The sequence below is a fragment of the Pholis gunnellus genome, assembly GCF_910591455.1.
Source record: "Pholis gunnellus genome assembly, chromosome: 6".
In the NCBI taxonomy this organism is placed as follows: Eukaryota; Metazoa; Chordata; class Actinopteri; order Perciformes; family Pholidae; genus Pholis; species Pholis gunnellus.
This window is the reverse complement of record NC_136532.1, coordinates 5,820,125-5,840,784: the sequence shown is the minus strand read 5'-3', so window position 1 is coordinate 5,840,784 and position 20,660 is coordinate 5,820,125. Positions and strand designations below refer to the sequence as shown.

The 20,660-nt window shown below is 45.3% G+C and overlaps 2 protein-coding genes across 2 annotated transcripts in view; both read left to right on the top strand.

The window, feature by feature from the left end:
- Window positions 1–4,135, top strand: part of LOC306696936 (tricarboxylate transport protein B, mitochondrial) — a 7,800-nt gene extending 3,665 nt beyond the window's left edge. Inside the window, exons 3-8 of the mRNA XM_079160663.1 lie at window positions 377–515; window positions 965–1,049; window positions 1,184–1,288; window positions 1,897–2,012; window positions 2,299–2,372; window positions 2,478–4,135. Coding sequence (XP_079016789.1) covers window positions 377–515; window positions 965–1,049; window positions 1,184–1,288; window positions 1,897–2,012; window positions 2,299–2,372; window positions 2,478–2,592 — 634 coding nt within the window. The 3' untranslated portion in view covers window positions 2,593–4,135. The remainder of the gene's footprint in view (window positions 1–376; window positions 516–964; window positions 1,050–1,183; window positions 1,289–1,896; window positions 2,013–2,298; window positions 2,373–2,477) is intronic.
- Window positions 4,136–7,287: 3,152 nt separating this feature from the next.
- LOC306697213 (somatomedin-B and thrombospondin type-1 domain-containing protein) lies at window positions 7,288–20,660 on the top strand (the record flags this gene model as incomplete). The annotated part of the gene is made up of 5 exons (XM_079160991.1): window positions 7,288–7,540; window positions 16,850–17,035; window positions 17,376–17,466; window positions 19,576–19,734; window positions 20,306–20,660. 5 exons carry the CDS (start codon window positions 7,288–7,290, stop codon window positions 20,409–20,411), a joined length of 795 nt encoding a protein of 264 aa, XP_079017117.1. The 3' UTR covers window positions 20,412–20,660.

The window sequence follows — 20,660 nt, the reverse complement described above, 5'->3', positions numbered from 1 at the left end:
CATTATTACCTCTTGTCAACTCTGTAAAGTAAGAGCTCGTTCAAATCAGGCAGTAAAAAAACCTTTGCACTGTTTTTTTTCGTCGTCAAGGTAACGTGATATGTCGCAGCAAAGTGCCGTCCCATTCAGATTTATACCATTTGAAGCCCTTGCTGCCTCTCACACACACATTTACCGGGTGACGTCAGCCTAGTCCCCGAGGGTTCAGGGCTTCGGGGGGGGGGGGGGGGGGGGGGGGCAGGAGTTCAGTGATTTATTTTCAAAAGCTTTCAGTGATAAAGAGTCAGGCAGGCAGAATGACAGAGATGTACTGTGTAATTACAAAGGTCATCCACTTTTAACTAACACAAGGATTTTTTTCCCCTCTGTTCCTCAGGTTCGGGGTGTTTGAGTTCCTCAGCAACCATGCAAGGGACGAGTCCGGTCGCCTGGACAGCACCAGAGGCCTGCTGTGTGGGCTCGGAGCCGGGGTCCTGGAGGCCGTTTTGGTGGTCTGTCCCATGGAAACTGTCAAGGTATGTTACCAACTGATCTGTTTTCTGATTTTATTTTCATTTTTTATTTTACAGTGTCACTAAGTGCCCAGCGAAGACGAATGCACCTGAAACACCTGTCCCAAGTATTCTGTGAATTTGTCTTTTTTTTGTATAGCAAGTCGATAGAAAATGTCAGAATAAGCATACTGCTACTTTTCAAGGACTCAAAACAAATCTCAGGACGTTCATGAACTCATGAACAGAGGAGATTAGCAGCAGAAACATTTTGATGTGAAGAAACTCTTCTCGACTTATCATATTCCCAGAGGAATTGTTGGACATAGAGTCCCCTGCACACTGTGTCACGGTTTCATTTGAAAGAAGGTCAGACTACACTTTTGTGCAGTTTTCAGTATTCAGTGAGTCAACCTTCTTTGTAATCTTTGTAGTTTTAAGTGATCACCATGTTCCTTGTCTAATCTCCCAAGGTTAAATTCATTCACGACCAGACTTCAGCCAAACCCAAATACAAGGGCTTCTCCCACGGAGTCAGAGAGATCGTCAAGGCACAAGGTAAAGACGGGCTGCAGTGCATGTCCTTTACCTGACATCTACTGGTCAGACAGGGTAATGCAGCTGGTGTAGCACCCAGACACCATGTTGTCTACTAAATGTGTTCTTATGTCCTTCCTATCGCGTCTCACCAGGAATAAGAGGGACATATCAGGGTCTCACCGCCACGGTCATCAAACAAGGCTCCAACCAAGCTATTCGGTTCTTTGTGATGACCTCTCTCAAGAACTGGTACAAAGGTCAGTGTGCATGAGGCTGCATGCAGGTGTTTCAGATGAAACCCCTGTAGTATAGAAGGGTTCTCGGTAGAACCCGCATGGGTGGGTTCTAGTTGAAAACCCTTGGAATGTAAGTGTCCTGGGTAGGACCCCCCTGGATGGGTTCTTGTTAGCACCCTTAGAAGGTGGAAAGGTACTAGATAGAACCTCCAGAGAGGGTTCTTCGTAGGACCTTGTGAAGGGGGCTCTGGGTAGAACCTTTTCACAGATGCTTCTAGGTATAACCGTTAGTGTTGAGTTCTGGGTAGAACGCTCTGAAAGGGTCCCAGGTGGAACCTTTACAAAATGTTCTACCGGGGACCACAACGGGTTCTCCTGTAAGGGCAAGCCAAAGAGCCCCATATGGTTCCAGCTAGCTCCTTTTGGATTATCTTTTTGACGCTCATGAACCCTTGTGGAAGCAGAAGTCCTGCTGCATAAACGTGAGGATGTAGACTAACGTGGGTATTTGTACATAGTGTGGACTTGGGACACGGTAGACTATGAAGATTAATACTGTTTATGGGTTTTACAAGCTAGACACGCTGTTGTTCACGGTTACTGACTCCTCTGTAACGTCCTCTCGCCAGGCGATGACCCCAACAAAGCCATGAATCCCCTGTTGACTGGAGTGTTTGGAGCCGTAGCCGGAGCAGCCAGTGTCTTTGGAAACACCCCTGTAGATGTCGTCAAGACAAGGATGCAGGTATAGTGTAATATGGTCGCCATTATCAAGCACCTCGCTGGTGTTGTCATTCAAACTCGTCAAGTTGGTGCCTCCTGCTGACATTGATTAGAAATAACTATTTCTTATATATAGGTATTTATTATACCTTTACTGTTGACTATTTCTTGTACTTGTTTTTAATCTAATTTTCTTGTTTTGTTTTTTTACTGATGTCTCTTGTTGCACTGTCCACTTTGCTGCTGTAATCCTGTCGGACTAATAAAGGATTATCTTATCTTATTTTATCTTTCTTTTCATTCCGAAGGGTCTGGAAGCACATAAATATAAAAGCACATTGGACTGTGCTTTAAAGATCCTGAGACACGAGGGCTTGGCAGCGTGAGTACAACTCCACCTTGTTTCAGGCCCCCCCCCCCCCCCCAGAAACCAAGGGACACTGATGTTTTATATTCTCTCTCTCTCTCTCTTTGTGTCCACCGGTAGTTTCTATAAAGGGACGGTTCCCCGGCTGGGCCGCGTGTGTCTGGACGTGGCCATAGTCTTCATCATCTACGAGGAGGTGGTGAAGGTCCTGAATGTGGCCTGGAAGACGGACTGAGCTGGCGGACTCCCTGCCTCCCCATCGGATTGGATCAGTGTCGTATGCTAACCAGGGAGTTCAAGAGCTCACCGGCTCGGGACAGAGGAGAAGAAAAAAAAAAAGCCTGAAAAAAGAGGCCCAGTGTTGCGCACATCTGGACAGCTGGAGTGTGTGCAGAGCTTTGCTGCCACCAAGGGTCAATTTCACAAGTGGGATTATAAAGTTAGCCAAATAACTGTGACAAAAAGATGCTTCACCCTATGTATACATCATTTCTAAATGTGAAACTATAGGCTCTCCAACATGATTCCTTTAAAACATTTTAGCAGAAATATCAACCTTTTTATTCAAGTTATCTGGCTCACTTTCTTAAACCTGCTTTCTAAAAAAGCCCTCTGTCAGTGAAGATCATTCCTAGTCACCAACAGCTGTTCTACTGATGTTTACTGTGAGTATGCGCGTGTCAAACTGGATTTTTCTCGACTTGGCTGGTGTGGCTCTCTGCTTTTTCTTGTGCCTAATATGGTTTTAAATCCAGAGGATCCACTGGTTGCAGTTTACAGTCACATGAACTGCAGCAACGTCCATAATTAAGCCTTTAATAGAACGATTTTACGTTTATAATACGCCGATTATTTTTATACAGCGTAGATTACCAGCATAGTCTATAGATTTATTGTAAAGTATGACATATTTTATTCCTGTGCCAAATTATGAACGTGTGTTCAGAGTAGCCTAATGATGTTAACAAGAGAATATATGACTTATATTGTGACATACGTTCTAAATGTATTTATTGAATGTTAAATATGGACACGGTTGAGGGATTATTTTCGGTCAACTTGTGCCACTTGTGTCGGGTTTTGTTTCTCTCCTGTGATCGGGTCGGGGTGTAAAGGTGTTTTTAAGATGTTAGGAAAAATATTGTATTGCTGTATTACACTGTGAGTCTAAATGACCCAACGACACTTAAGTCAGAGAGACCTAGTGACCTCAGATCTCTTTTTAACCCCTTAGGCAGTCATATCCTGAACACAAGTTCCCAAGAAGAGAAATATTCTTCTACTGTACACATTTACTTACTTTTCTTTTTCAGTAAATCACTCTCAGGTGGAACTTCCCACAATTCATTGGTATGATATTTAACTTGTCGCTGCTTCATTTACTGTAAAGGTCTTTTCAAAAGTGCCTTTTGCTGAGAAATATCCCCCCGTCTGTTCTCCACTGCAATTTGAGATTTCCGTGGTCCGGTCATAAACAAATGTTTATGAAAACAGTCACAACTGTGTCTATTACTGCAATCATTGTATCGAAATACTGATGTATTATGTTTCTCTATTTTCATCTTTCTTTTTTTTGTTTTTTTTTGTTTGACCAAACAAAATGTTCCATACTGCCAAATAGCCAAGAGAAAATGTGATTGTCACAGCAGATCAATGTATTCCAAGGCTGTGTGTGTGTGTGAGTGTGTGTGTGTACGTGTGTGTGTGTGTGTACTTTCTTTATGATGAAGCTTGTACAATAAACAGGGGGGGGTTAAAACTCATTAAAACAAGCATCTGAAAACCGGAGAGCATGCAGACTGGTTGTTTTCTTTTGACCCTCCCTCTCTGGTTCCTCTGTTCTGCTCTTTGGGTTGCCGCAGATCACGTTGGGACAAGCCATGGGGGGCAGGTAGGGGAGGAATCCAACAGGGGACTCATTGTTCCGGTTTTGGCTGATGCTCATGTAGTCCAGCTATCCATCTCTCTCCCTCTTTCTCTTACTCTCTCTTTCTCGCGCTCACACACACACAAATGCGTCAAATCCACGGTGCCCCAGTGTTTGTTGTGAGAAGGAATGCGAAGCTCTCTGCAGAAGAAGGGAAGCGAGGACAGCATGTAGTGGATGTTTTGTCCTGAATGAGGAAGTGAGGAATCTACTGAAATATTGTGTGCGTGTGTGAGATAGTGGTGGGAGAAGTATTCAGATCTTATAGCCTACTTAAGAAAAAGTAAAGCATTCCAAATTTTCTTGGGTAAAAATAAAGAAGTATTAGCATCAAAATATACTTGAAGTACCAAAAGTAAAAGCCCTCATTATGCGGAATGGTCCATTTCAGAGTGATATTGGATTATTGATCGGTTAAAGGTGCTAAACACGAGGTTGAGAGCGCTTTGATTGCATCTTGGCAGCATAAAACGTCTCAGCATGACGACGGTTGAGCCGGCGGCTCGCAGCTAACGGCGCTGACAGTGCAAACAACGGCAACAGTGCTGACAGAGCTAACGGTGTTAGCCTGAGGGGGAACCGGAGGGGGGGAGCTATGCTTCACTATATCTTAGACAATAGTCATTCCCTGCTATATTAACACTGACTCCTGTATGTTGCACCTTTAATGTAAGTATCACTTTAATGTTGCAGCTGGTAAAGGTGGGACTCATTTGAATTACCTCATACTGCTGGGTGCTTAAATCTATAATAATACATAAGTTGTTTGTTGACATTATTTTGTAAACAACTGAATCTGCAAAGTAACTAAAGCTTTAAAGTAAATGTAGTGGAGTATAAAGTGCAGTGTGTGTCTCCAAAATGTAGAGTAGAAGTATAAAAACACCATCAATACCTTTGGAAAGCACAGTGCTGATTTACTGTCCACCACTGGTGTGTGCGTGCCAAACAGTTCTTCTTTGAACAGTAGGTGGAGCTGTTGTCAGAGCCTCAAACACATCTGTGAAGCCCCCTCCTGCTCAGACACACGCACACACACACACACACACACACACACACACACAGTGATCAGTGATGAGAGAGGCCTCCTCTCGCTTTGTATCTGTACAATAGGGCTTTATGAGATGGGTCAAAGAATCTACCCACCTCCCTTCATCCTAACATCATCACTCCCTCCTCCTCCTCCTCCTCTCTGCTGCTGGAGAGAGGATTTGGCCAAAGATTGCCGTAGAATCTCTCATCATCTTCACAGACATCAGCCACACAGCTCAGGCCTTCAGATCGTCATCAAAACTCCAGAGATGAAAAAGTTAAGCCTCCCTGTTGATCTGAGAGCAGCGGCTTTAAAGCTCCGCTTCTTTATTTTGCCCAACATGTACAAATACTCAGAGGTGGACATAAACCAAGTACATTGGATTTTTTTTCTTTTTTTTCTAAATACCCATCTTTATAGATATGTACCCTGTCATATGTGTTTGTTCCAGTTTGGTTTGTCTCTCATTGTTTTTAATACATTTGTTGGTCCGTCTCTTTCGGCTTGTGACCCCTTGTGACATCACATCACAGGTTATGGCCTTAATAAGGATCTGAGTTAAAAGATAAGCAATTGACCCTTTCCTCATTTGAAGCATTGTTTTGCCCTGAGGTAGTCAAAATATCCATATTTCACAAGTAAAAAAGACAAATCATAAGATAAATGTATATTTATAATTGACAGTTTCTTTCTAATACCCTTTAACCTTTGCATGACCCCTTCGATTTAGTTCGAGACCCAACTGGTGTGTGTTACACCTCGTTATCTCGTTGCTGTTGTGACTTCAGAGGCTCTGTGAGCTCATTTGTTTAAGTTGAAGATAACCAACACGCCTGGCTATCTTAAAGTTAATCCTCTACCTCATGCTTCTTACAGATGAATGCATCAAGCACAGCGTGGACATTTAGCAGCAGCACATTCACAGCACTTTTAATGTAGTATTTTCCAATTGACCTGTGATATGTCTCCTTTAACTGCAGTGAGGGATTTGAAGCACTGTCCTATGTCTGTCTTGTCCTGATGCACTTTTGCCCCCCTCCCCACCTCCCTCCCATTGCTCAGTTTCTCCCCGAAAGCCCCCATTCACTCTGACCCAGTGAAGGGTGAGTAATGGTATTGTTCTCCAGTCTTCCTCTCCAAAGGGTGGATGCTCTTCGTCCTGCGGGATGAGTGGAGGATCTTTTTTTCTTTTTTCTTTTTGCTGTGGCTCGAAAAAGGACCTCGTGACAGCTGATTGACTCTTGTTTTTCATGTAAACTTCTCTCTTCTATTTACCGATTTCGACATAAAGTGTCAGCGCCGCTGTCCGTGGTGCTGAACGGGATTTTCTGATTGGATGCTAAACTGACGTAGGCCTATAGGCAACTTTCCGCAGATATTTGCGCACTCGCGTGTAGCTGCTGGTTGTTTTTTTTTGTGGTTTTTAATTTGTGATTCCATGTAAAGATTTTGGCTCCAGTTTTAGTGCAACGCTGTAAGCTACTGTGAATGCCTCTATTGGGGTTATTTGGAGGGTTTTCCCCAAAACTGAACGTCCTCTTCATTTGCATCTCACTTGTGTCTCAGGAGGGGAAAACACTCCGAGAGGATAATAAGACATTCTGCAATCACTCACTCGTTTGTTGAGCAACAGATTGAGCAACTAGTCAGAGAGGGGGAGGGGGGGGGGGGGAGAGACTGTCCGCCAACAGTAGCTGTAAGGGGCGGTGTCCAACACACGGATAGAGGAGAGTTGGTGCGCACACTGGCTCCACTTTTACGCATCAGTTGTTCGCGTCAAGGTGTCAATGCTGCATTTACCTGGGATTTGGATTAATATTTAGAAAACAGCACCAGTGTCTTTATAACATTACTCAGCTCCAAGCGGACTGTGTGTGTGTGTGTGTGTGTGCGTGCGTGCGTGTGTGTGTGTGTGCGTGTGAGTGTGCGTGTGAGCAAGTGGTGGACCCCCGGGGCAAAGTTATTTCGTCATGGGAGCGCATGGATGGAGCCCGGCGCGTCTTGGTTGGTTTGTCGTTTGCGGATACCTCGCGTTTTTCTGCGGGGGAATCGTCCCGCGGGCCGAGGCAGGCTGCGGGGAGAGGGAGAGCCCCAACTGCTGCACCGGCCGGAACAACGAATGCCTCGAGTACAGCAAGAGGAAAACAGCGTGCTACTGCGATACCTACTGTCAGAAAACCGGAGACTGCTGCGAGGACTACCAGCGCGTGTGCCAAATATCTGGTGAGTTGCCGTCCCGTATCTGTTGATGCGCTTTTTTGAGAGGCCTGGCAGCTCAAAGTTTGAGGGGGGGGGGGGGGGGGGGGGAATAAACACTGCGTAGATCTGTTACGCCTTTGTTGTCCATGTTTGAGCCACGAGACGGCTGACGTTGAGGTGACATGGAGACAGTGAGACATACTACACATAGCTGTCTGTCTCCAGTGCGCCAATTATGGCTGTTTGTTTCAAGTGATGTTTGCTCTTCGTGGTATTTTTTTTTTCCACAGTAGGTTGTGTGTGTGTGTGTTTTTAAATGTGTGGGGTTGACCCCCTTCAAATGCCGACCCAAAAAGCCGTCAATTTGGGGAAGTGGCGTGAGTGATCGCAGCAAAGTCACAAATCAGCGTGATTCAGAGGGAGTCAGCCGCAATTGGAGTCGCGATCACAGAATCCTCTTTCCTCTCTTCACCCCTGTCCGCTGCTATATATGGACAAATTAAGGGAATGGGCACTTTTGGAACAGACTGCCCAAGATGGTCAGGATCACAGCAGAGCGTGTGTCTGAGATGTGACAGAGAGGAACAGCTCTTACAGCTCTCACAGTGTATGTTGGAACAGCTCGAGTTTACGAGGAGCGGGATACGAGCACCTGAGTTCGGTGCTGCGACTGAAAGATCCCTCAGATTTAGGCACGCGCAGTGTAAACATAGCGGGGCCCTTTTGTTTGAGTGCTGTACCTGTGCTGTGATGTGAATGCCTCATCCAGTCGCTTAAGAAAGTGTGCGCAAAAGTGCTGTGACGCACTTATTATATTAGACCCCGCTATCTACTGCAAAGACGACAGCCACCTGCTGGATCCCCGTCGAACAGCAGCAAAGTATACTACGATTATTTTCAAAGAGAAAATACATTTTATTAAGTTGACTTAAATACTGGTGTAATTGACAATACAACTGGCCTTCTAAAGCTTTACCTAATTGGTGTTCAATGCTATTTTTGAGGATTCCTTAATTTCGGTTAAAAAAAGCCCTTTCATGTGATATGATTATAGATCAAATTAATCTAACTTGACTTGAGTGTTGGGAGTTGCTTGAGACAAGCAGCGAACAGAATAAGCGCAAAAAAGCACCTCAGGTCGGTGTTGAAGTGTAACACAGTTAAACAGCAGCGCCTTCCTCCGAGGTCAGCTCGGCCGCCATGAGCATCGGTTCACTCACGTGTCAGGCGAGGACGTTTTTATTATTATTATCCCCGTGGACTTCGTGTGTCCCTCTGACAGGTCTATCCTGATGTGACACAGAGCGTGTGTGGTGTGTGGTGTTACAGGTTGGACGACGTTTCCCGGATGAATCTGGTCCCTGAACGGGACATCTGTAATTCAAGAGTAAATTGTGTGTTAATTAATACTGTTGCAGCCTTCCATTTGTTCGAATCTGAACATGAAATCGATGTCAACTTGTCCATGACATAAGTGCTGCGTGGATCAGTGAGCACTATGGTGATGCTGCGAAAAGCACCTTGACTTCCTCCCCCCTCTGCAACCCGAGAGCATCCCACCAGCATATACACGCAATCATGTGGCTTTTGGCTCCGTTCCATCTCGAATCGCCCTCACCCCCTAGATACGCTCCGGACTTTATCTGATCCTGATCGCAGCCCTGCAACGCATCAAGGAGTCTGTCTGTGTACTGTCTGTCACAGTCTGTAATTTAGCTGTGTCAGCTGTAGCCGTGCAAAGAGCGTGGAGTGGGTGACTTAAGAGCAGAGACGGGGCAAAAACTGGCGGACTGTTTGCACCACTTGGAAACAAACACGTAAAGCTCTCAAGAGTTGATGGGTTCTTTGCATAGGTGTCGTTCAGATGAAGTGTCTGGCAGGAATTTGTGTTGGTTGTAAACAGTGTGGAGAATGTTCCCGTGAACTTAAGAGCTCGGTTGTGGAATGTTTTAAGGAAAAACAAAATCCTCCCTCCACATTGCCCTCGTGGTCTGGCAAGTAGCCTACGACGTGTTTCTGCCCCAGACTGGCAGAGCGGGACAAGTTCAGGGGTGTTCTCATGGGTTTCATCAGGTTTTAAAACTGGAAAACTATGGTGGCATTTCTGCAAACAAAAATATTTAAGCAGGACAACGCACCAGAAAGATAGTAGTTTTAGATCTACAAGTTGGTTTAAAGTCCTCGTTACACATACATTAGGGCAGTGGTTCTCAAACTGTGGGGCGCGCCCCTCTAGTGGGGCGCAGCGGTATTGTAGGTGGGGCGCGGAGGGGGAGGGGGATACTGAATTGTATTTATTTTTTTTGTTCTGGTTCAGTTCACGTGGTCACGCGTTAAGGATCTGGTTGCATTGATGAGATGATGAGATGATGAGATGATGAGATGATGATGTCAAAGAGCTTCAGGAAGAGGCTGTTTGTGTAGTGCAGCTTGATGCAGGGCTGAAATGTGAAGGAGCTGGGCCTGGATAAAGGTGGAGCTGGGTCTGGATAAAGGTGGAGCTGGGTCTGGATAAAGGTGGAGCTGGGCCTGGATAAAGGTGGAGCTGGGCCTGGATAAAGGTGGAGCTGGGTCTGGATAAAGGTGGAGCTGGGCCTGGATAAAGGTGGAGCTGGGCCTGGATAAAGGTGGAGCTGGGCCTGGATAAAGGTGGAGCTGGGCCTGGATAAAGGTGGAGCTGGGCCTGGATAAAGGTGGAGCTGGGTCTGGATAAAGGTGGAGCTGGGCCTGGATAAAGGTGGAGGTGGGCCTGGATAAAGGTGGAGGTCTAAACAGATGTGAGTACAGCTTCCCGCTGTCACAGTGTTTTAAATGCATTGATAAAGCAGGGTATGCTAAATGCAGCCTCTGCTCCAAGGAGATAAAGTACAGCAACAAGGGCTCACTGTCCTCTCATCACACTGCAGACACTGTTCACTGTGATGACCACAGCCAGTGGACTTCTGGTCCCAACAGTCCCACGTGCAGTTAAATCACAGCTATTATTTTACTCTTGATAAGCTACCTTAGCCAGAGTAGATTACCATTTTCATTTAAATAATTGAACTGGATTGAATGCATATTAATTGCAAATAGAAGATAGACCACAATCCTAACAGCTGTACAGTAACAGTAGAAGTTAATTTTGAGCCGTACAGTAATGAAAACTAATCACTTTATTTGTACAGGCGATGGTTCTCGCTACTCTTGCTATCTTTGTTTTTATATGACTAAAACTTTTAAAGGTTAATAATAATAGAGCTGAAATACTGATTAATAACTGAATAATAAATAACTTTTTTGCTTAAAGTAAATGTCTTATCACCCAATTTTCTTCTCAGAGTACACCAGAATGCTACATTTTAAAGCTCATATTTAAAATAAAATTCTCCTGGTATGTGTGAGCATATGGCGTCACAAAATGTTATTTCAATAAAAGTTCAACATGGATCATTTTGTTACAATTTTGTTGGGGTGGTGGGGCATGAACATTTTCCTTCCTCCAAAGTGGGGCATGACAGAAAAAGTTTGAGAACCACTGCATTAGGGATTGCCTACAAAATCAGGCGGCAACCTCCAGTTCTGACGAGTGAAGCCATTGCGGAAGAGTCTTAAAACTTGCATTTTTCCTAAAGGCCAGCAGGGGGCGACTCGTCAGGTTGCAAAAATAAGTCATATTGTATAGAAGTCTATGAGAAAATGACTACTTCTCACTTGATTTATTCCCTCCTAATTCATGGTCTCAATCTCTAGTTTCAAGTCTTCTTCAATACAGCATGATGTTCATTTAGTAAATTATGATCCATTTAGAGTCAAATAGACCATAAAGCAGGGTATGCTTCAGGGCGGGCTTACTGTGATTGACCAGAGACGTACACAGCGTCTCTACGTCACTCCTCCGCATTCCATATATGGTCACTTCCGTTCACTGGTTGCAAGAAGCCAAGATGGCGACGGCAGAATCGTCGAAGTCAAGGCTTCAATCCACACAGGTACATTCAGATGGACAGTACGAGACAAAAAATAGTTTTCTGAACAAGTAGAAACATAAAATATAAATATAAACCTGAAAATTAGCATGATATGTCCACTTTAATTTCATATGTGAGGAGGTGAATCACTCCGCATAATTCGGTAGTTAGTTCTTCGCAGCACTACGCTCACAAGTAATTTTGGGTTGACTCTGCGAAGCTATATGTTTGTGCACTTTTCTCACTCCTGCAAATGAATTGACAAAAGCAGAAATTGAATCGTCTCATAAGCAATGAGGAGCATCGATCTTTGGATTCGTTATTTGACAAATATAGGGAGGAATGCATCAATGGAGAGCCGGAGAAGAGGCGGAGAAGATGTGTATTTCTGCGCCGATGGAGGATTCAGTACAGCAGAGTTCAATGTTGCCTCTTCAGTAAGGCATATGAGACTTTCTTCACTTTTCTATTTGATTATTATAGGGAGCTATGGGTTGTTTACAGAAACTTGAAATCCAAGGTGGGAGTCTACTGTTGTAGGAGGACATTATTTCTATGTCAGCCCTACGGTGAGTCTCTAATTGCTCATTCCTCTTCACATTCTCCGGAGAGGAAACTGGCCCACGGGAGGATGGAAGGGGCAGCTCCTCTCCTCTCCCTCTGTGGCGCCTGGTAGTTCTCACTTCAGCAGGAAGACGTTTTGTAGCCTCACATACACCAGAGGTCTGCTCATCCTTCATCTCTCTCTCCTATGCTTCTCTTCCTTCTCTTCCTCTTCCTCTGGTGCGCTGTCGTGCCACGATGTTTGCATCTCTCCAACGACGTTCACTCCCTATTTTTACTTCCTTTGCTTCCCCCCTCCCGCTCTTTCTGTAACCTCTAGAGTGGTGGATGATTTCCCCCAGCTTGGCTGAGACGGGCCAGCTGTTGGCTGCCCAGTATCTCCTGGTATTCGCGTGCTGCACGCACCATGCTAGAGTCTCCAGGTTGTTAATTTGACGCTCTTCATCTGGTGTCAACCTTGACTAGAAAACACAAATGATGTATTCCATTTCAAACTTGCAGGGTGTCAACAGTTTTCATACAGGAACTATTACTTCAGTAGTAAGTAGTGGCAAAGAAAAAGTATCACATGGACATTTGAATGTAATTTTTTTTAAATAATTTCAATCTGTGTCAGAAAAGATGGATATCGCAAAATCATGGACAAATTAAACCCAAACGAACTGCATGGTAAGATAGTGATTCATGAGAAAGTGTTTTCTTTTAAATGTAGGCGAACCAACCCTTTAAGAGCAAGTGCCTGCTTAGATACCAATACATTTTTAGCCATGCATGAAATTGGTTTGTCAGCAACTATTAGATGGATTAACATGAAAGTTGGTACATTCATGTTCCTCGCATCATGAATTGCGATAACGTTGGTGATCTTTTCCTTTAGTGTCATCAGGTCAGCCCCGTGTATCTTAATTGGCAAATGTTAGCATGCTAACATGGCAAACTAAATATGTGAACATGCAACATTAGCATCAGTGGGTTAGTGTTGTTACGGCGTGCTAATAGCATGCTAGCGTTAGCACATTTTCTGTCTCATTTCTTTTCCTTTTTTTTTCTTTCTTTTGTTTCACAGTTGTTAAGAAGTGGAGTCGGTGCATTGTGAATTCTTCTGTCTGTGTATGCAGGCCTTTAGTTCTTATCATTACGGTACAACAAAGTGTTGGGAGGCCATGCTTGGCGAATACTTCTTTAGGTTGTGCAATTCTCAAACAGAAAATCTGTCTCAGCTGTGTTTGTAACAACTCCTTTAAATGAGTTGCTTTGCTTGGCTGCTCTTGTCAAGGTGTCTACAGGAAACATTTATGTGCTAACCCGTTATTAGGGCTCAGTCCCGTGTCCCTCTCCCTCTATTAACAGGCTTCTCCCTTGTTTTGCTGAACGTTGTAAGGCTTGTCTGATGGGACCGAGGCCCAGCTCTGTACGTGCGGAGGGAGCTTTGGAGGACGTTGTGGTCCTCTGGAGCAGCTGGACATCTGGGTCCCATCAGAGAGGAGTTTGAGGAAGAGGACAAGGGGTGGGAGGGTGAAAATAAAAAGGGACCAAAAAATAAAGGAGGCAGATGGGGGAGAAAGAACAAGGGGCGAGCGCGGGACAAAGTGGTAAAGGGAGGTGAAGATAAAGCAAATTGGGTTGGGCGGGTCTGATAAGTCTTTTGTTATTGAAACCCTTAAAATGGAAGCAGACTTAAGGGAGAGTGAAAGAGAAAGCGAAGGAATGCCGATAGGACATTATCTCACTGTCACAAGTGTGACTGGAGATTGGCTGACAAGTGAGGAGATAAAAGTGCTGATGTTGGCTACACATTGAGTGGTTTGGTTGGTTTAATTGGCATTTGTCTGAAGCTATGCTAACCACCAGGGGGAAAAAAAAGCCATACTGCCATAGACTCCTTCAAATGAACCCATATTTATCTCATCATATTCTAATATAGCTGTGTTAAACCATCCTATTTAAAAGTTTAAAGACCTAAACAGACTTTGTTGTTTAAAATCGGTAAAGATGCCGTTTGAATTAGCATTTATTAAGAGTTTTACACTCAAGAAGCTTCATCAGAACGTCAATGTGGTTTGATCAGATTTGATTGAATTGTTGCTAAAACCTCATTTATAAACCTAATCGTATTTTTCAAACTGAGCCTAAATCAATAAGAATTGAAATAGCTATTTTTTGGCATTAAAGTTTAGTAGATTCTGTGCCTAGTATCAGTTTTGCAGTGTGTCAAAGGTCACTGTATAAAATAGACCTTGTGCTCCAGAAGATGAAAGAATACAGATCTAGTGTCAGTGGCGGATAAAACACGCCTCCTTTGAAGGGAAACTTACTTTAGAGTACTTGAAAACACTTTGTAAAAACTTACCAGCCGATCGAAAAGACAAAAGCCAAACATGCTGACAACGAGTGCCATTTGTTTCCTTTACTGGGAGGTCAGAGGTCAGGAGGCGGTGGCGTGCTTTCTGAGAGGGGACTTTCTCATCAACAATGGGGGACAGCGGGGGGACAACAGTGGCTGTGAGCTCTGTGGGTCAGGCTGTGTCAGGCTGTCAGCAGGGTTAGCGTGTGGGTGGTGGGACTGTCGCACTGGTGGTACCAGAAACAGAGCTGGGGGACCACCACGGTTTGGTAATTGCCTTCTGACCTCTGGTGGCTCGAGGCCAACAGACTTTCAGACAGGGCCTCAGTCCTGTTGGTGTGTGTGTGTGTGTGGTGTGTCGATCAAAAATAGTTTCCCCCTCGGGGTGCCGGGAACTCGCTGAACCTACAGGTTTCATTGCACCCCACACCCTGACCTGCTTTGCTCGTGTATTTTTTTCCCACTAAGACGAAATAGCATCATCGAAACTGCCCCCGTGTGAACGTCACAGGATGTGGACGAGGGAAGGAAAGGCGAGGACCGGGGATAAGATGAGGCGGAGGAGGCAACAGTAGGAAGCCAAAAACGGTGGCGGCGACCGATTCGATACCGCCCGTCAGTGTTCTGTTGGATTCACAAGTCGACGTGATAATACGTGCAACGTGTGTGTCTGTGTGTGATGACTGAGGGTGGAATGAGCCCGAGCGGGTGGGATTTTTTCTGCCAGAAATTGTTTTCGATGTGTGTGTTTGTGTGTGTGTGTGTGGGTATGTGTGTATGTGATGATCTGGGAAAGGCGAGTGTCAGGTGGGCAGCACTAATGTGCAGGAATGCAGCGATTCCTCAGTGGCTTTGTGGATCGGCTGTGTCACTGAAACAGCCCCCCCCCCCCCCAAAAACTCCAACGGGACCATGGGAATGAATCGAACAGGCGGCACTTTGAAAGCTCTCTCTCTCTCCCTCCCTCTCTCTCTCTCTCTCCCTCTCTCTCTATTTCTCTTGTTCACACACACACGTACTTGTTCACTCGCAGCATTGTGCTGCACGCTGTGTGTGTGTGTGTGTGAACAGGAGAAAGAGAGGGATGTTATACAGAAAGAGTAAACTAGATGAAATGGCGAGGGAGGATTAGATTCAGTTATGGTATATTTATCAACTCCCTCCGTATAATTTCATGAACATCTAAGAGCTCCAAGCTGTGTGCACCTGCTCACAGCTTGGAGCTCTATAAGAATCAAACGCTCTGCTCCAACATCAGGCTTTTTGAATAAAGAGTTCTATCTTCATATTCATTTGTGCGTGAGCGTTGCGCTTCTCTGTTGTTGTTTTTTGTGTTTATGGAGTGGGCACTTCCTCCCCTAAAAACAAGGCTGTTAAATGTCTGCCGCTATTAAATGTCTGCGCTGGACGATTACCGCTGGAGACTCTGGACTTTGATCAGTGCAGCCATCTAACTAATACAGCTTCCTCTTAGCCCGATGTAATTGGCTAAATCGGCCTACAGAACGGGAAGCCTGATTGTAGCTGCTGCTGTGTTTATGTGGTGTGCTGCATTTGAGTGTATGTGTGTGTGTGTGTGTGTGTGTGTGTGTGTGTGTGTGTGCGTGTGTGTGTGTTTAAATGTGTGGCAGAGGGAAACCAGAGAGAGGACAGGATACAAAATTAGCCCCTTATTTAAATGGCCCCACACACATGTGACCCCGGGTCACAGACTTCCTGAGTCTGGGGCAAGACGCTAATGACCCGGTCACTCGTTTTCCCGCCCACCGAATGCCTTGGCGCAATATTATGCAACTCCATATCTAGGTGTGTGCGTGTTGCAGCTCACACTCTCAGCCGTGCGGTTGAGCACAGCAGCAGCGATTAGGGGAACGTTTGCAACTATAGCTCTGGGGTAAAGATCAGTTCATATTCTTTCAGAATTAGACCATTTTGTTGACAGCTGGAGAGATATTTTTCTTTATTTTCTACCCTGATGCTCTTAAATCTTCCTGAAGTGAAACAAACTCGCCTTCCCAAAATGCACTTGAGCTTTTCTGTATATAACTCCATTGTATTTTTCTCATTAATTAATGAGTAATAAATGTTATTGAGATACAACGACACAGATATCGGTCCGAAACTGAATCCAATAACATGATTGATATCGGTGACAATAGGCCGATCTGGTGTGGAATACAATTATTCTAATAAATAACAATACATTTTTATATGTAGTTATTTGTTACAGTTTGTTTTACAAATTTAGGAAAGCAGTGTTTAAGTCAAGCCTGGCGTTGGCTCACACATGAAAGAATCGTCTCGGTCCATTCCACACAGCGAGGCTTACAGCTTATTGATTGAACACCGAAACCTAGGTATCACTATTGGTATCGAAACCCCCCCCCCACACACACACACACACACACACATTTCTATTCTGACGTGTCCGTAAAACCCTCAGCTGATCTCTCTCTGTCTCCCTGCTTCCCCCAGCAGCCATTGACTGCGTGGTGGGACCGTGGGGCCCCTGGTCGTCGTGCACGTCCCCGTGCGGAGTTGGCAGCACGGAGAGGATTCGCCAAGTGTCCGTCCCCCCTAGGAATGGAGGCACGCCCTGTCCGGACCTCAAACAGCGCCGGGGATGCTTCGGGAACAACGCCATATGCAGCACTGCGAAAGGTCAGACCCTGACCTTTCACACTCCCTGCGTTGCGTTCGTTTTACGATTGCACCTACGCAGGCACTCCCGCTCTGAACTCTGTTACATATTCATTTGGTGTCTCAGTGTTCTCTGCGGTACCATCTTGTTAACATTAACATCTCCAGCTGCATCATCTCTGTTAAGCTCCTTGCTGTTGAATCACCCAGTTCCCCAGTAATAAAACACCTGCAACACCAACACTTTGAGTCATTTGATACAACCAGTCATTTCCATTCACGGGATGAGAAATGTGGGATGTGTTTATACTTCCACTGACCTGTCTGTAATCTATTTTATGGTGTCCACCCTAACCTGCAGAGGTGGCAAAGATCCTGCCGGATTCTTTTAAGAGGAACTTCAAGGACCCTTGGAGGCGACCACACATGCTGATGAAGGAGGAGAAGGCCAGGTAAGGCCTTCATTATCAGCCTGCAAGCAAACACACACAGCCTGCTATACTGACTGAGGGAGGGGGTAATTACAGCTGAAATGGGTGGAGCTTAGATTGAACCTGTGCAGAGATTAAGATTTACAGCAACCGAAGAGCTCCTTTTCCAAAATGCTATCAATATTTGAAAAAGCATGTATATCTTTGAAAGCACAACTCCTACTCATGACTATGATTACAACCAGCAATACGCTGCTTTTCTGCCAGCAATCATTTTATTGGCATTAAATCTCTTCTGTTCCAGCTTCAAGACCGCTTTTCAACTTCAGGTTCATATCATGTTTTGTTACCTCCGTTTTGACTGAGTTTTAAAGGTCACTTGAGGATCAACTTTGTGCTCAGAAAGATTAGAGAACGCAGACCAAGTCCAAGGTTGCCTTAGCTCGCGGAGCCTTGGAATTGCTTTGACTGTGTAATTCAGCTGTCTGCTGAATAGCCGCATTACAAGCTGACCTTTCGCTGATAGGGCCGCCGTGATCCATGTGAGAGGCAAACCCCCCCCCCCCCCCCGACCCCGCGTGGATGCCGTCTTTAAAATCACTGCTGGTTTTCCAGCTGGTTTTCCAGCCTTTCACACTGATTAAAATAGACATCGGATACCTCTGTTTTGACTGAAATACAAAGCATCGGGGGGGGGGGGGGGGGGGGGGGGGTTGGAAGCGTATTACTCATAAACGTTGGTGTGCGTGACACAGAATTAGGGGGGATTTCACACAGACATCTGGTGCCCCCTGATAGGCCCCCAGGGACCGAGGGGTTAAGATGACACGACATGACGATCGGTGGTTGTCTTCGGATCTTATTATCTGTGAAGTTAGCCGATGATGCGGAAGTTTCAAAAAAGGCGGTTACGTAGTTCTGACTTTAAATCCTCACCCAGGTGTTTTCCATTTCACCTGGATGACTAGACCTCTTCTCAGGACCGTGCGGGGGCCGTGTGCAGGCTGACATCTTCCCATGTCCCCATGTGAGCTTCCTTGCACCTGTTAGGGGGGCGGGACAAATCACACCTCTGTCACTCTCATTGGTAGATTTGTGAATAACTTCTCAACCTGAGCCGAGGTTTAATCAGCCAGAATAACTGAAAACACCTGCGCGGGTGTTCAGACGCTTTAACACGCCGTGTTCAAATCGTTCAGCGGTTAAGACATAAAGGTGTTGTGTTGGTTTTTTTAGGATAGTATTTTACTGGTATGAGGTTCAGCAGCACGAACAAGTTGAAGCCGGGAGGGAAAAATCCCCTCATACGTGTCAATTCAGCCTCATTTTAAAATAATCCCAAAAGTATATACTAATGAAAATTGCTGATGGAATCTATCAAGCATTTATTGTTAATTTTCTTACTTTTCTATCAATGTATTTTTGCTCTGGTTGTGTTTGCCTATAGTTGCAAAGTATCAAATCACACCTAAATAATATTGTTGCAAGAGCTTTAAAAATGAAAGAAAACACGTTCCAGTGTTACTGTTGGACAATCACTCTGAGAAATAATTCAAATATTTTCTTTTAACAAACCACCCCACTGGAGACGAAATAAATCGTGGCCTATAGTGACGACCAGAGAGCCCAATGAGCTATGTTGATACCGCAGTAGGTGACAGTGACACCGCTGGGTCACCTTGAAAATGTGACACATCTCTTATCGTGAAGTTTAGATTTTGTCTTTCTTCTGGCTGCCGTTGTGATCGAGCACAGCTTTCTGGGTCGGGGTCACCGCTTGGCTTTCAGCAATCGAGACGCCTTTGGGTTGTTTGTTTTTTTACTCTTGAACTACAAGGGTTGGGAAGTTTAAAAAGCTTTCAAACCTGCGCCGGTGTCTTCATCTGGATGTTTCCCATTATCCTATTTTGTTTTGTGAAGTCCCTAAAACTCAATCCAAAGAACAAAATATCAAATGTTTAGCTTCTTGGCGACAGAGCTTCGTTAGCAGCACCTGCTCTGTTCTCCGTTTCTGAGCCCAGAACTGTGTGATTTGACCCTTTGACCCCAGTATCTTTTCTTTAAATCGGCTGCAAATGATTTTTGACACTTTTCCCGTCCCCTCCCTCTCTCTCTTCGCTTTGCTTGCAGCTACTGTGTGTACCTGCGGGTGAAACAGGCCAGCGCGGTGTGCAAACTCAAACTGTGGAGCGCTCAGCTGGTGAGAGAGAGGCTGGTCTGTGCCGAGTGTCAGAGCGACGCCATGTCAAAGTCCGACCGCTGTGGAGGCGACGGCCTGGAGAGCACCAGGTAAACCCAGCGACCCCACGGAACCACTAAAGACGGGTTCATCCATCACGCACCGCAGCAGCTTTTCACTTTAGTGCAGGGTAGCTTTTAATGGAGCGCAGCCATCTGCAGACTGGCTGGAGAAAACCTGGAGGGGAACATGCCCATGAGCAAGGCACCAAAAGGGAACTAGCGAATGTATGTCTGTGCATGCAGTTAAAGGTTCAGCATGTTGAATGATGAGCTCACAGACACACATGGGATCTGAAAGAAGGGAAACTTCCTTAACACTGATGGTGTGACACTTTGTACTCTTTAGCCGAACATATGAATATGGATTTAATTCATGTGGACTAAAATATGATAAACAATCGTATTCCTTTGTTAGTTGTGCAGTTAGCAACAGCGTAAGTATTAGTTCGACAGGGCATCAATCTGTGAAGAATTGTCAAACCGGAGTAGCTAGTAATCATTGCCTTCAACATACATTAGAAAAGTGTGCAGTCATAAAAAGCATCCATTAGTTTGTCTGACTATTGGATCATTTGGAGAAAAACAAAAGAAATCATCTAAATGATCTCTCTCTTCCCAGAACGTTCTGGGCGGCGGCGTCGGTGCCGGGCTGTCACGGCTCCTGGGTGAGAGAGTCGTCCTCTGAGGGCTGCCGGTGTCCCCCTTACTCCGTGCTCTTCGTGTGAGCCGACACGCAAAACCACCGGACAACCACGCACACGCAGGGGACGACCAAGCCAGAACCAAGCCTCCACCCCCCCCCCACACAACCCCTTCCGATCCAGATTACCGGACGGGTAAACTCAAGGAGATCAGCAGCATCCTGCCACTTTTTGTTTCACCTCTCACCTCATACTCTATACTGTACACATTATTAACTAAGCACACCGCAAAAATTCTTTCATTTAACTTTTACGGCCACGTTGTGCACTTAT